This window comes from Squalius cephalus (genome assembly GCF_949319135.1).
Source record: "Squalius cephalus genome assembly, chromosome: 7".
Taxonomy (NCBI): Eukaryota; Metazoa; Chordata; class Actinopteri; order Cypriniformes; family Leuciscidae; genus Squalius; species Squalius cephalus.
Window position 1 is genome coordinate 34,938,231 of NC_137128.1, and position 16,388 is coordinate 34,954,618.

Sequence of the window (16,388 nt, forward strand, 5' to 3'; positions counted from 1 at the left end):
GATTCAGTAAATTTCATGAACGACTCATTCAGTACGTTTCGTCAGCAGCGAGACGCATTATTGTGAACAATGTGAAAAAGATCCGATCCAAAAAAAAAAAAAAAACGGTTTGTGTTTCACGAATAGGACATCACAACATGCAAAGCCCCCTAGTGTCCGAGCGGTTTATTGAACAGAACGCATCGAGCGGCTCTGTTTGAGCTTCACGGCTCAATCGAGATTATTTACCCTCTAATTTCAGATTTTGAAAGTAACAACATGCTTTTTTGACCGAAGGTGACAAGTCCAGCTAAGAAAAGGTGACGTTTTATTTAAAATGACACTCTGACTCAAGTAATGTTTTATAACGGAGTTTACCCGTTTGTTTTGGTCAGCTAGCAATCTGACGCTAGCAATCTGACGTTAGCAAGCACAGTGTGTCTTAACAAGGAAGTGAATACAAGTGTAGCCTACTGCAGTCATGATACGATGCAAAGCTAACAGTTTTACGAAGCCTTTGAACCGATGTAATAATGTATGTTAAATGCATGAAGGTACCTTATTTAATGTTTCAGTTTATGTATGAAGTTATGAAAATGCTCAACATTAAGGTAACCTGTTTCTTTTAACGCTATAGTTTTGTTTAGAAACGTTACCATCAAAGTCAAGCCTGCTGAAATCCTCCTTTTTCTGACCTTATTAGAAATGGCTTGGTTCCACCAGGCTTTACAAGGCTCAGGCCAGCCAGATGCATCCATGATGCCCCCTACAGTGGAAGATCTGTCCCATACACAGGTCTCTAAGCACACCATTACACAGTTAGGAATGTCTGATGGACAAGGTTGGTCAACCCATCCTCCAGTCTCCATCACAGACTTTCCCCCTGCCTCAGGAGGCATCGTCCCCCAACGTCTGGAAGCTCTGTCCTGCACGTCCCTCAACATGGGCTCCAGAGAAAACTCTGTGCCGCTGACTTTCGTGACGCTTCAGGAGCAACGATGTGTACTTGGTTGGTATTTTGGATGGAACGCTGTCCAGAAGCAACGGTTTCTGGAAGATCTGATCTCAAAGGCAGTGCCTGGAAAGGTGTCTAGTTTATTAGACCAGCTCAACACACTACAGGTGTTTTATTTATTTTTCATCCATCCATGTCAAAAGATGCTTTGTAGGCAGATCTGTATGTTAACACGGGTATTCTCTTTGTCTCTTCATTTCAGGTGAATGATCGCCCACCCAACATTTTTGAATGCCAGTTAAGACTGTGGACTCAGTGGTTTGATTCATGGAGTGAAGAGGAGAGAAATGCCTTTTTGAACAGCTTAGAGGAAAAGGACCCAACCTTTGTTGCATACTTCTATAGCCGGGTTGCTGGAACAGCAGGCAGAGATTGAGGTCTTCATACAATGTTTTTTATTGTTTTGTCTTTTTCACTCTTCAAATGTAACTGAAATCAAGTCTCCTATGGACTATTATACTGTTAAATGGGTTTTTGAAAAGCTGAGCTTGGTATGCATGTGACCGTAGTTCAAGCACTGTTTACTCTTAAAAAGTTCATGTTTGGAAGCAAAAACCTGTTGTTGTTTTTTCCCCTAAATAAAAAAAAATAAGTTTTTCATTTATGTTTCCTCTGTGTGGATTTGCTGCTTCAGACATTCAAGTTCATTCAAAAATTAACATTTTGACATTGTTTACTCTCTGTTGTTCCAATCCTGTATGCATTTATTTCTTCTATGGAACACATAAGATATTCTGAAGAATGTAGGAAACCAAACAGTTTTGGTTACTATTGACTTCCATAGTATGGACAAAAAAAAAAGACATTTTGCAAAATATCTTCTTTTATGAGGAAAGATACAGGTTTGGATCGATATGAAAGTGAGTAAATGATGACAGATTTTGCATGACTTTATCCTTTTAAATGTTAAAAGACACCAACATATAGGATAAATATTGTTTTTCAAATGTAAATGCTTTATTAAAATGAAAGATGCAAGACATTCAAGAATGCAGTTGAGAGTAGTAACAATCCGAAATCTCAAAGCAGAGGGCATTTTCTTTGCATACATAAACAGACTCCTAATATATGGAGATCATTGCTTGAGCCAATCTATGGATTGAACTTGCTTTAAGACCAAGGGAGGGTCAAGCTCATTGGAATCACTGCAGGTCTCAATATATGGGTAAATGTTACCTTGCAGCTCATTGCCAGTGAACCTAAAGATTTCAAATTTCTTTACTGCATCATAAAAAGTTACCTCTTTATTTTTAAAATCCACCTGGATCCCAATTACAGAAGGTGTTCCACGAACGTTTATTTGAACATTCTTGTCTTCAATGGCAACAAGTGATCCATCTCTCTTCTTCAGAATAACCCAGTAGCCAGCCGAAGGGCCATATGTAAGAATACCTTCTCTCTGAGCGGACGATTTGGCCGCTCCCACAACATAACAATTTTTTCCAGCCACCCCAATTTCCCAGTAATGTTTTCCAGAATTATATCCGTCTTTTGCCAGAGCTGCAATAGCTGTGTCGTAGCGCTCAGGGGTGTTAGGTACACTCTGAGCAAATAAAGAGGTTCTTGCCTCTTTCTCATTTTGCGACAAGATGAGTCTGCGGTGGGCAGTGTTTGCGTCAAACCTCGGCCATTCTGGCATGGGCACACAGGCAGACATTTTTCAGTTTAATTGCATTTTTACAGACTGTAACTAATTTTTTTATTTTTTTTATTCTGTTTATTACAACCAGACTGAAATCACAAACTTACCTTCCTTTGGAAGTTCTTTTTTTCCTTCTATAATAAAATATAAAAAAAGTTATAAGAGTTATAAAAGAAACAAAAGCATACTGGTAATTCTGATAATAGATAATGCAAATAGTTTTTTTTTTTTGCTCAAGAAAAAAGGAAATATCTCACTCTCAAGTTCATCCACTTGTTGTCTAAGTTTCTCATTCTCACTGACCACACCTATAAATATTGTGAAAATATTAAAACCTGTCTGATTTCCTTCTACAGATACATGCAAAATCAAAGTTTTTTGGTTCCTGACCATTGCATTATTTATTGACTGTACCAAAAGATAGTGGCACCCCACTCACCGTTGAATTTATCTTTCTCTTGTTTTAACTCATTTTGAAGTTCAGCAACTTTTTGGTCCTGATCCTTGAGTTTCTGGTCCTTCTCAGCAAGGTCTTGTTTTTGTGCTTCCAGTGTCAAAGTGAGGTTTGAATAAAATATAATAGACCAAATTATAAAATCCAAATCAATGTAATGCAATATAAAAGTGTACAAAATAATGGACATGTGAACTTTATCATGACTTGGAGTGTTTTGACAGTATTGTCATACCAGAGATTTGTTCCTGTGATTTTTTTTGCAAAATGTTTTTCTCCTCAATGATTTTTCTTAGTTCCTTTTCATTTTCCACCTGCTTGCGAACTAAAACAAAAGAAAGAATCAATTACTATAATGCATTAATTTTGTCAATTTTATATTGGAACACCTCTGTCATTCATAGATTTTATTCTTACTTAAGTCTTGATTTGCAGCATTTATCTCCTTAAATTTGGCTTCAGTTTTAGCAAGTTGCTGGTCCTTTGCTTTAAACTCTGTCACTAGTTCTGGAGAACAACAAAAAAAAGGAGTAATGATGCATCAAGTGTGCAATTTGCAGCATCATTATTTTGTTTTATCTGTAGTTAATTTGATTGACAGTTTTCTCAATTTTCCCCAGTTTATGAACCACATATTCAAAAACCCTTTTAATCTCTTCTCACCGACCTTCGTTTTTCTTCTTCACTTTTTCAAGCTCTTGCTCCATATTGTCGCGTAGCTCTTTCAGTTTAGCAATGGTATCATCCTTCTCCTTCAGGTACAGGTTCTGTTTAGCAAGCGCATTTTCCAATCTTTGCACTTTCTCATTTAAACCTGACAGTGCATAAAAATGAAGTTAGGAAAATTTAAAACAAGAAATGGTCAAATTGATTCTACCTTGATATAAAATGATGCTGCAAATTGCACACATAATGTGTCGAATTTGAGGTGAAATATTTAAAAGCACATAAAGACTTAATGTCTCCAGTGGAAATGAGTAACCCCATTAGCCATTGTATACTTCACTTCATACACGGACTAGAAGTACGTCATCATAGCACTATAATTGTAGTTTATTTCTCACATGCTGCTAGGAATCCTTTTATGTCATTTTTATTCTTTGTTTTGGAGCGTCTTTCAGCATGTCAGCATTAAAAAAATATTATAAAAGATAATGAATTTAAGCACGTCTTTGGTGTTTTGATAGTGTCGTCATACCGGCGACTTCTTCATTTGCTTTCTGTAGTGCATTATTTTTCTCCTCTGTGATTTTCTTTATGTCATCATTCAGACTGTTCAGCTTTTTGACTGAAACAAAAGACACAAAACTGAAATTCTTGGAATGACCAGTCATGCATAGGTGACAATATGCAATCAAACATAAATAATCTTTTTTCTTACCCAAAACAGCATTTTCAGCATTTGTCTCCCGAAGTTTATCTTCAGAGTTTGCCAGCTGCTGGTCCTTTGTTTCAATTTGTTTCTCTAGCGCTGAGAAAAAAAATGAAATGATAATATTTAATAACACAAATCTGTGTTTATTAAGCATCATAATTGTTTTCATGTTTAATAAAGCTCTGATTTAGTTTTGAAGTTATTTGTGATTGTATCCCAACAGGATGCATTCCCTCTAATGAAGATCTGTTCTTTAGGAGTCTCAACATTATTATACAACTTAATAGCACATCAAACGTACCTGCAATCTTATCCTTTGATTCTTTTTGTAGTTTGTTCAATTTTTGTTGGCTTTCCTCAGCCGCCTTCTCTAGTTGTTTTATCCTGTCCTCTGGAAAGCAACATGTTTTTATTAACAATATACTGGGTTAAAATGCAGAGAACATGGTAGGAACTAACACAACTTACTCAGCTGAGTGGACTGCTCACAGTTAGCCTTCAAAAGCAAAATCTCTTTTTCTTTGTCCTCTATTTCCTTCTTTAGACCTGACCAACAACATAAAAAAGAAAGTTTAGTAGTCTTTGTTTCCCCTTTCATTTTAAACGAATAATCCGCACTCTTCAGATAATTTAATGGCAATAGATGCATTTAAGATTGGCTTACCATTGATTTCTCTTTTGTATTCCTCTTGCATTTTTCCTTTTGCTTGTTTTAGTCTGGACATTGATTCCTTTATAGAAATGATCTTCAAGGCTGTATGAATTTATAAGAAAAACATTTACATTTATGCATTTGGCAGATGCTTTATTCCAGAGCGACTTACATTGCATTCAAGGTATACATTTTATCAGTTCATGCATTCCCTAAAAAAAAATCGAACCCATGATTTTGGCATTGCAAGCACCATGCTCCACTCTTTGAGCTACAATGCTATTATTAAACAGGTTTTTACTCTATTGCAATTTAAAAGGAAATTAGATTAAACTCACTCAGTTCAAGCCCCTTCTCTCCAGAGTTTTTCAACTCAGTCAGCAAACCATTTAATTTAGCTTCCAGTTCTAAATGAAGAGAAGAAAATCACTAATTGTGAGCTAATGATTGAGATGTTTTTAAAGGGAAGAAAAGGATTTGTTTCAACTCACGCTGAATCTTTTCTGAATTCTCAGTTGGATTTTCTTCCAGCTTCCATAGCTCAGTTAGTAACTGAAGTACATCCAGAGCTGTAACAAACCATTGTGTAAGAATGAAATGGTCTCTCTTTAGATAAAGAAGGGCCAAAATTCAGTAAAATGGGGTTTCACTCACTTTTGGCTGATATGGATCCCTCAGCTTTCAATTGCTGCATTGCCTCCTTCAATTCTTTTTTCTTTTCTTCCAGTTCTTGGCTCACTCCTGAAAAGCAGATAACCATAGATGGAGCGAATGGAACAAAAACACCCCTTACTCTCATTTAAATTCACATAAAGTGAAAAATCTAATAGATTAATACGTTTTTGGTATTCTGAAAGTTAAGGTCTTGGAAAGGTGCAGTGAAAATAGTCTGCTAGGTCTGTGCGTAATTTGTTCAATGATGCTCATTCATGTGAATAATTATGGAAAGTCTTACACCTGCATTGCTGATGTCAAATAGTATGAAATGTACATAAGTCAAAAGTTTGGGGTCAGTAAGTTTTTTTTATATATATATATTTTTTTTTAAATGAAATTAACACATTCATAGATTTATTTAGCAAGGACACATTAAACTGATCAATGGTGACAGTAAAGAATTTTACATTGTTATAATATATTAAATAAATGCTGTTATTTGAACAGTTTTGATGTATACTTTACATCAAAGAATCCTCAAAAAAACGATCACCGTTTTCTCAAAAACATTAAGCAGCACAAACATGGAAGAAAGTTAATTTTTTGATCAAATAAATGCAGCCTTGGTAAGCAGAAGAGACTTCTTTTTATATGTATGTCTAAAAGTATTGCAGTTTGTGATATCAGAATCAATAGATATACATCCTTCATTACCTAATCCTTGTTCAGCTTTCTTATCCAGATACTCCACTTCATCAATTAGATTTTTAATGATAAAAACTGAAAACAACAACATTGGAGAGAGAGAGAATTATGTGACAAAATAAGAGTGAAGTAGACTTACATAAGGTTTAACACAATATGATGTTTTATAAATTACAATATTTTGTGATGAATTTTGTCATTAATTTAATTATAAATTAGGGCTTCACTCACCCTTCTGAAGAAGTACATCGTTCAATTTAGAAATGGTATCGTTATATTCAGCCTGCATTTCTGTAACACACAGCCACCAAGTATCCTGTTTATACAACTCTCCGAAAGTTCTTAAAGGACAATCTCTTTAAAGCAGACATATACCTTTATATTTCTCCTGGAGTTCAGGGCAATATTTGGTGTCCACACAATTTTCTTTCAGCTCTAGAGAGAGACAGAATCGGGAAGAAGGGGAATTGTTCTTTAGACAATGACTTTAAATACCCTATATTGATGAAGATTTTATTGCTGAAAGTTTTACTTTCATTATCGTCACGAATTTGGGCATTTTCTTCCTCCTTCTTCATCAGTTTACTTTCAAGCTCTAAAAGAACAACATCAAGTGTTCTTTCATTAATGGAAAGGCCCAATTTTTATATGCTTACTGTTAAATAAGTGAGGGAGGTTGTATCTGATGGATACGTGGGATTGAAAAAACTCACCAGCTATTCTAGCATTTACTTGCGATTCTTTTTCTTCCTCTTGCTGTTTCAAGGTTCTCACTTTGCCTATGAGTTCGCTGATCTTTGTAACTAGGGGGACATGAGGTTACAACGTTATAAAGCAATGATCTGATGTTCTGACAGGACATTGGCAGACAAATCGACAAATGCATGTTTTATCTTCCAATCCTGATAATTATTGTAAACCGACATCATTTTCTGATTGGCTGAATCTCTTCAGTGCTTGTCCACTTACTTTGTTGTGATAGTGTGGCATTATTCTCTTTCAGAGTTTTATTTGCATCATCCAATGCCTCGTTACTCTCTTTTAGTTTACCTTCAAGATCTGTGACAGATTGAGTAATAAGTTTTAATCAAAGAAAGAATAATAATGAAAATCAATTCATGGATTGTTGTTGAATTCATGTGACTGAAATGAAATACAGTAGTCAACATTTGAAGTGGATCACAAAAGTTAATCAAAGTTGTCCGAAGACAAGAACGGGTATTGTTCAAAATTCATGTATAACTTTGATGAAAGGTTTTGATCCACTTCAGATGTTGACTGCTGTACAGGGTGGAACTGAAACCTTTAATCCTCTGATTTGCAGTCTGTTGAACTGTGTCCTTTTCCTTTTTCAGCATTGAAACTTCTTTCCTCAGAAGATCAATGTCTCTCTCTGCAAATCAAGCATTTTAATGGCCGGCCACTAGATTTCCATTTAGTTACTGTCTCAAATGTCAAAATGAAAGGTTTCACTCACGTAACTGACGGATGTCACCGGTCCCAGCAGCCAGTTCTTTGTTTTTTTCCTTCAGCATACGTTCCACGTCATCCAGCGCATTTTGGAGCTCTGTCAGAAGTCAGTGTAAGTATGGCAATAATCCAACCTGAGCAGTTACAAATACAATCTGCTCATGTAAAAAAAGAAAATATTAAAGGGATCATGAAATGGATTTTCAAGTTCCTTGAGGTTCACTTATAATGTTAATGAATTTTTTTTTTGCACAAAAAAACAAATAAACTATATGCGGAAAACAATTATTTTTAATCCTCATTCTGTCCCTCTGTCTGAAATGATCAGTTTATAAGATGCGGCTCCTTTAAGACTTGCCACTGTTATGATTGGCTAAAGTCATTGCAAAGGAAACAGAATCAATACCCACTCCCTATTGCACGTAAGTATGTGTTTTGAAAACATTATCCATATAAAACCGTGGTTTACAGACGAAGCATTATGTAATAATTTACTTGTGGTTTGTGATGCAGCTGCTGTCAGATTCGATACAGTTGGCAGCTTAATTTTTCAACAAGTTTCTTTGCGAACTCTCCATTATACTGTGCCTTGTTTACAAAACAAAATTCTCCGAACAAACATATAGTCCTCTGATGCGATCCGGGACGGCATTGAAATAAATCATCCATTTGTTTTTGGCGTTGGGATCCTTCAGAAGTTTCTACAGAGATGCAAACAAGCTGTTTAAACTGGACGCATCAAAGCAAACGTTCTTCACTCTTCCGTTTGTCATGTGGTCGACAGACTAGCGCGTAAAGTATGTCAGAAACTAATCGCTAATCTGTATACTGTATCCAGTGTATACAGCATCAGTGATTATAATAATGAATTCTATTTGCTTTTGACGCGACACGACACTCACATCCAATGTAGGCAAATGTCATGTCAGCCGTTAAGCGGTTGAACACCAGTGGGCGGGGCCTATATATGGTGTGACAATGTATGACTATTCGTCGATGCAGTTGTATGCAAATGTATTTGCCACCGTGATGTCACAGATCCTGCAATATCAAAACAAGACAGAGCTTTTGGAGCTTGATTAATCAAATGCTTTGTTTATAATGAGGAGGATGTTTTAATCCTCATTTATGAGACAACGCTTCCCCGCCATTGACGTAATTTTCCGGCTTTCCGTGTTTTCACTGTTATACAGTGGGGGCGCTATGACATCTTCTGAAAGAGTACAGAACCTCCACATCAAAACACAGGTGAAAAGAAGAAGAAACAAGGAATATCATATGTAAGCAGATGCTTATGTAAAATAACGCGATCATCAACATGAAACAGCATATAAATCGTCGAATGAAATGTCGACCCAGGACGAAGCTTTAGGGGTGTTGATGGACTCTATCTAGCCTACTCCATCTATGTTTTGATCATCGTTCTGAATCCCATCTCGATGTTGTCTTTGACAAAAATGCGTTGATGCAAAATGTTGCTTTTTTAATGAAACTTACCCACATTTAAGTGTTGATAAAAAATAAATAATGCATGCAGCTAGAATAAAACCTTTTGTGTGTGTGTGTGTGTGTGTGTGTGTTTGTTTGTTTAAAAGCAGAGGCTCTGTTCTTTCTTTTGAATATATTGCATGTCCAGATATTCATACAGCCAAACATTCTGGGGGCCATTAAAATTGTGTGAAAATTATCAAAAAAAGGGGAAAGAGTTAGGCTAATGGTACAAAAACCTCTTATATGTCAAAAGATAAAGGCAAATTTGATTTCTCATATCATGATCCCTTTAAAAAATATCAACACTTTTAAAAGTTCTTTAAAGTATCAGTGCCAACCAATTTTCTTCGTCTCAGCCTGTGTAGTCACTTTATTCAGCATTTCCTTGATCCAGGTTACATCAGACTGGAGAGCCAAGATTTTCAACACTGAGGCAAACATAAAAAAAGTAAAATTGATTGTTCTGCCAAACATATATGAACAAATTATGAATTTGGTATAATAAAATTTAGATTAACTGATTTAAGCTAATGTAATACTCAAAAAGGCCCATTCACACCACAAATGATCACACCTATAAAGATAGCATGCACAACAAACTCATGATAATGTTTTGTTTAATATAAGTACGCGCTGCAGTTATGTTGTCTGCTGCTTTAAATGCTTCAGCTCTTTAAAGCAGGATGGATTCTAATTGGTCAATGTTTTTATTGTTCATCAGATGGAAAAAACCATTGTGAAAGTGATTCGAACCATATAATTTCTCTGTGCCGTTATCATTTCAGTTGTGCTGTGGACTCAGCTATTGATTTACGTCTTTATCATAGTAATCATCCTTGGTGTGAACTGGCCTTAAGGTTTCAGAAAGTGTAATTATTGAACTATCTATGGCCTGGTTTCACAGACGAGACTTAGATTAAGCCTTAGTTAAATTAGGACATTTAAGTACTATTTTAAGATATGTCAGTGCAAGTTGCTTTCAGTTAAAGCAGCTGAAACATGCATTTTAGTCCGGGACTATAGGCTTCAGCTTTGTTTGTGAAACTGGCCAAATATGAGTGCAAACAACTTCAAATAACACAAGCCTTAGGTACAAACAAGAACCATAATTCTCCACTCACTTGGTTTTGCAGACGTTTTATCGTCTAATTCTGAAATCAATTTCAAGAGATCCTTTTGCAGCTCTGAAACCAGAATAGAACATGAGTTGAAATTGTACTGTTCATTTTTCCCATTAGTACATAATTACTGCATGTGTACTGTATACACTCACTGCTGATTTGATTTAAGTTATCTGGATCTTTGTTCTGTAGCTTCCAGATTTCCTCCATCTGCGATATCACCTTAAGAACTGACAAGCAGAGGCAATCAGTACACAAAACTTTATGGCAGATATTAATGCAAAGAGAACCAGTCTCACTTTTCTCAGAGCTAGAGTCACTTTTCTGAAGTTCCTCCTTTTTTGCCTTAAGTTCTTTGAGTTTTTCATCCCGTAATCGCTTCACATCTATTGTATGTTCAAAGTACAAAAATAGAATAAATATTACTTTATTACAAACTAAAATGACTAATTTTTTTTTTTTTTTTTTATGCTGATTGCTTTTCAAGTTGACAGAATCACAAGTACAAAAAAGGTTCAGAGAGACATACCATCATTAGATGAAGATGCTTTAATTTGTTTCGTTAATGTGTCTATTTCAAAGCTCAGCAAAATAATCTGGACGACTGTGGAAATGTGAAAATAATGGGGGTAAAAAATAATATATATATATTTTATATTTCATGTGTCTCTAAAATTTCACTCAACTTGCCTGTCTTTAAGGTTGAATCTGTTATTTTATTTACTTGAGCATCCAGGTCAGTTTCTGTATCTGGAAAAGACGATTCATACATAAATAAATAATAATCACAACACAATAATCGTGAGATGGACCTTTATGTTTTTAATTAAATCTACATATAAAATGTATTTTGTTGCTTTCATGTCAACAAAGCTTTCATATTGTCACTTGTTGGGAGGAAAGGAGAGTAAAATGTCTTACTCTTGTACATATTCATCATGTCTTCGCATTGTTCTATCTGGTTAATCAGCTTTATGCGTAAACCTGGGTGTAGAAAAGATTACAGATCACTCAACAATCTATGTTTGATTTTGGAATGAAGGACCCAATATACAATGAATATAGTTGGCTCTTATGATAAATTGCTTCAGATTTTTCTCATTTGTAAGATTTCTCACAAAAGCATCTGCTAAATGAATAAATGTACATTTAAATGAATGTAAACATATATAGAAACAGTTTTTTTCATCAGTGGGATATAAATTATTGATTTAAAAGCATCCCTAGTTGGCAAGTAATTACAAGATGATATATCAATCTTACGTTTGTTGTCAGTATCCAGATAAAGTGCCCTGTCCTTCTCCTTTTCAAGCTCTTTCTGGAGATCTGAGAAGGCATAACCCAAAATCACACACAAACATCACAATTCTGTTAAAGCTGCTTTTAAAGCCTGACAATCAATCAATCAAAATAATATTTATATATTTCAAATTATAATAATAAAAAACCATTCAGATCTCACCAGCTATCTTAAATTCGTCTGCTTTCTTTTGTCCCTGTGCAGTGATTAGCGCCTCCATAAATTCAAACTGGAGTGTAAGAATTCTAGAAACTAGAAAAAAAAGTATAATATTACTGATGATGCAACAGTAAAACTTAGGGGTGTAACGATACCCTCATGTCACAATTTGATACATATCACAATACCGAAGTCACGATACAATATTATTGCGATACTCCAAGACATATGGTAAAAGGTTTACAAATGTACTGTTAATTAAAATGCTACATTTGGTATTACATTGGGGGTGGAAATGAATAGGCTTGAACTTGGTGCTGGTTACCCAATGCACTGGACAATGGTGACACCAGAATAAAAATATTCAAATATTCATCAGAATTATTTTAGACAAATGTGCTTTCACTCTGTCACTGACTAGATATATTTAAAATAATGTAGGCCACTTTTTACTGGTAACATGACATTTGGCATTATCAGGACCAACAGAGTAATTTTTATTTTGGGTGAACTATACACAATACAAATTGTCACTATCCACAATATTGTTGCATTTATGTATTGCGAAATTGAGACACAATATATTCTTACACCCCTAAGACTAGAATTCACGAAATAGAATAATTCATGAAAAATGAGAATCAGGTATATTAAAATGAAAGAAACTTACTTAACTCATCTTTTCCCTTCAATTTGGCAATTTGATCAATTACTTCAGTTCTTTTCCCATCAAATTCATTTGTCTGTCCTACAAGATACAAGTCATTGGCAGGATGAAATATTGATTCACATCTAAATTCAAAATAATACATAAATCAATACTAGTTTGATTCCAGTACCAATAAGCTGAGCAAGTGTTTGGTTAAGTGCTGATAATTCAGTATTCAGGTCCAATATTTCTTTCTCCAGTGTTGCAATGAGTTTATCTGTGAATCCATAACAGAAAATGGGAAGGAAATGCTTCAGATCTCACAAGTTACCTCTTATTTGTCACATAACATGGATTATAGATACTATACATTTATTGTGGAGCTACAAAAAAGAAAAAGAAAACAAACACTGAATAATAACATACCAATTTTTTGTATGTTTTCTCTCCTCTCTTCTCGTTCCTCTCTCAAATCTGATAGGAGGCCACTTTTGTGCTCCAGTCTGCTTTTAATTACTGGTAAACATTAAATGAGATGAAATGATTGTGCACATATAAAATTATCCATTCAGATCATCTCACAACTGCAACTTCACAATTCCTAGCCTAATATGGATTTTGTAAACTCAAAGAATGAACACTCACCATCCATCTGCACTTGCATCTTATATTTACCAGAGAGACGTGTCTTTAGTTCTATTGCCTCTATTTGCAATGTAACAATCTGCAGTACTAAAAAACAAAACAAACTGTATTGAGTCATCTATTGAGGAAAAGACTCAAACTGCAATGCCACGTTTTCAAAAAAACTTTATCCACAATCATTGATAAAAGTATTTCTGATCGAAAGGCTCCACTGTTCTCATCCTCATTAAACTCACCTTGGTTTGCAATGCCACCTTGTTCCCCTGGTTGTTTGAGCTTGTCTTCCAGGTATTTCTTTAATTCTGTGGATTAGATACATAAGAATGTGCAAAACCAACTGTAAAGTAACATTCATACATATTTTCATCATACACACCATTAAGAGGGGTTGATGTTGCCTTATCACTTTTCAATGCCTCTGAGCTTATCTGTGAAACTAGAGGAAAAAACAAAAACAATTACTTCTAGTCCTGCTGGTTAAGAATTGAGCAAGGGCTCAAAACACAGTGTCAGTGTGGTATTGCTCCATGCACAGGGGTGTCTCTGTACCTGCACGCTTGAAAATTTCAACACTTCCTGACATTTTTTTCTTCATCTCTAACAAGTCTCTCTCTGCTTCCTGTCGACGCTTCTCCAGTCCTGTTGATTTTTAAAATACCTGCATGACTATACACAGGAAATGTACAGGTTTTCAAGTTAATGATAAAATATTGTAATATTGCTGGAACGCACTTTCAATCCTTGCGCGATCTTTCTCAGTGTTTATTATCGCATCCATCTCCTGTAGGTCGATGACTTTCTGGAGAATGTTTAAGACTGAATGGGTGGAAAACAAGGGTAATAAGCGTCAATCTATTGTCTTTTCATAATATGTTTCAAAAAAAGGAGACTTATTTCATTATTTTAAAGCAGCTATGTTCATAGGTATCATTTTCAACATACCATCCTTGGCTGGACTCTTGGTGGCACTGACTTGTTTGAAAAGATCCTCCAGTTGCCTTTTAAGACCTGAAAACATGTCCACCAATATAAACATTGTGATGAATATGAGTGCAAGATGGAACTGCATGGTTGATACTTTTAAGTTTGAGTAGATGAAGATGGTTGACTCACCATCAATATTATTCTTCGCTACTTTGTAAGAATCCCAACATGTAATCTTCATCACGTGGCCTAAATAAGTACAGATGATAAGACTGACACTTTCTAGTCATGTTGTACAATGTTTTACTGGGATGGAAACTTCAAGCTGGTAGAACTGGCCTGGGGTGAAAACTAATCTAATCTCCAAATTGGTTTTGAATAAAATATAATTCACATACCTGAATAGTCCTTAGTAGGCTAGTTTACAGAAAGATAATGAAAAAGATCATTTTTTTAACAACGTACATTTAAAAGTGCATGCCTATAAAACTAATATGCAAAAAACAAAGATTAAAACAGACTCACCTCTGTTATGACTTCTCTTTCTGTTGTGAAATCCATGCGTGCCTAAAATGAGTGGAAAATTTCACTTTAGACTAAAATGAGTGACCTTGTTCAGTTTTACAGTGTGAAAGACATTAATATACAATTTGCCAATGATATATTTCTCAAGCTGCATTTTTGTGTTAGAAACTTCTCATTTACACTACCAGTTAAACTTCTTATATACCACTGAATACACACTGAACTGACTATGCAGAGCTGCTTTACAACAGAATTTGAATTTGTCTCATATTTGATGAAGTTTGCATAATTGATTCTGTTCTTTTCCTGTTTATTGCTGTGAAACCACTTTGAAACAATCTATATTATATAAAGCGTTATATAAATTAAGGTGACTTGACTTGGCATAAAAGTTTGGGTTCAGTAATTTTTGTAGAAACAAATGAATACTTTTATTTAGCCAGGATGCATTGAATTGATCAAAAGTGACAGTAAATATAATGTTGCAAAAGATTTCATGTAAAAAAAAGTTATTTTTTTTTAGTTATTTCTATTCATCAAAGAGTGTATCACAGAAGCCACACAAATATTAAGCAGCACAATGTGCTCAACATTGATAATAATAAGAAATGTTTCTTGAGCACCAAATCAGCATATTAGAATGATTTCTGAAGGATCGTGTGACAATGAAGAATGAAGAGATGCTGAAAATTCAGCTTTGCCATCACAGGAATAAATTACATTTATTACATAAATTAGAAAAGTTATTTTAAAATGTAACAATATTTCACATTATTACTGTTTTTCTGATCAAATAAATGCAGCCTTTGTGGGCACAAGAGTTTTCTTTCAAAAATATTAAAAAATTTTAACAACCCCAAACATTTAAACAGTGTGATTGTATACTGATTCATATGCTTCACGTATACTTGTAAATTGAAGTCATATGACAATACAAGAAGTCATATCTGAAAAAAGGCATGTCTGTTTAACCAGTTGCACTTGAAACCCACCTCAAACGAAGTGTCTTTTTCATCACTCCTAGATGAGGCTGCATTCACAGGACCTAAATCACAATGAAAATATCAATGCACTCTATGTCTTACAATTATTTCTTTCTCTCATAGAAAGGAGACAGACAGAACAATGGAAGAAATGCTTACCACATTTAGCCTGTGTCAGCAGGTAAATTGACACTAAGAAAGAACAAATCAGGAGATTATCTATCCACCCCATTGCTGTGTGTGAAAGTACTATCACAGTGAGCTTGTGTGCTTTTTATATGAAAAACACACTGGTCCGTTATTGCCTAATTCTCATTTTTTACTGGGTTATTTTACCTCTCATGCCGGAAGAAAGCATCAGTAGACTGACTTAGCTAATGTAGTTCTGACTAACTCCTTATATGACCAAAGACATTACTTTCTTTGGGCCAAATAACACATTTTGCCATTTGTCATCTGCACTGTCACAACATCTTACGTGTCTTGATCATGCAGTTTTATTCTGCTGTATTCTGATGTTGCAACAGAAATGATTGACTCTCTCTTTTCCAGCACTTTAGACACGGTTGCTCCATTGCGCTTAAAGAATATTAAAGGAAATAGTCCAACACCGTGGTACAATGAGTACACTCAGGCCCTTAA

The 16,388-nt window shown here is 35.0% G+C and overlaps 2 protein-coding genes across 3 annotated transcripts; one reads left to right on the forward strand and one right to left on the reverse strand.

Moving 5' to 3' along the window:
• The first annotated feature begins 167 nt into the window (after nt 1-167).
• On the forward strand, nt 168-1,591 carry cUnh14orf119 (chromosome Un C14orf119 homolog). Of its 2 annotated transcripts, none has more exons than XM_079875533.1 (3): nt 168-299; nt 683-1,101; nt 1,197-1,591. In XM_079875533.1, exons 2-3 carry the CDS (start codon nt 685-687, stop codon nt 1,368-1,370), a joined length of 591 nt encoding a protein of 196 aa, XP_079731659.1. In that variant the 5' UTR covers nt 168-299; nt 683-684; the 3' UTR covers nt 1,371-1,591. The 2 variants fall into 2 exon arrangements, with proteins under 2 accessions (XP_079731659.1, XP_079731660.1); XM_079875534.1 differs by lacking the exon at nt 168-299 and adding an exon at nt 519-590.
• Nucleotides 1,592-1,937: 346 nt separating this feature from the next.
• Nucleotides 1,938-15,979, reverse strand: LOC307161055 (uncharacterized protein). Its single transcript, XM_079875521.1, has 46 exons — nt 15,906-15,979; nt 15,756-15,808; nt 14,764-14,805; nt 14,637-14,655; nt 14,428-14,487; nt 14,257-14,322; nt 14,047-14,130; nt 13,864-13,953; nt 13,691-13,750; nt 13,551-13,616; nt 13,315-13,401; nt 13,096-13,185; nt 12,860-12,946; nt 12,691-12,768; nt 12,024-12,113; nt 11,825-11,887; nt 11,483-11,545; nt 11,252-11,311; nt 11,091-11,165; nt 10,861-10,947; nt 10,714-10,791; nt 10,562-10,624; nt 9,779-9,868; nt 7,957-8,046; nt 7,783-7,872; nt 7,449-7,538; nt 7,193-7,282; nt 7,012-7,074; nt 6,855-6,914; nt 6,711-6,770; nt 6,489-6,554; nt 5,772-5,858; nt 5,609-5,686; nt 5,456-5,524; nt 5,130-5,219; nt 4,934-5,011; nt 4,767-4,856; nt 4,472-4,561; nt 4,289-4,378; nt 3,758-3,904; nt 3,508-3,597; nt 3,326-3,415; nt 3,076-3,180; nt 2,894-2,944; nt 2,744-2,770; nt 1,938-2,626 (listed from the first exon to the last, which is right to left on the reverse strand). The coding sequence occupies exons 1-46, from the start codon at nt 15,976-15,978 to the stop codon at nt 2,070-2,072; spliced, it is 3,972 nt and encodes a 1,323-aa protein (XP_079731647.1). The 5' UTR covers nt 15,979; the 3' UTR covers nt 1,938-2,069.
• Between the last annotated feature and the right edge of the window lie 409 nt (nt 15,980-16,388).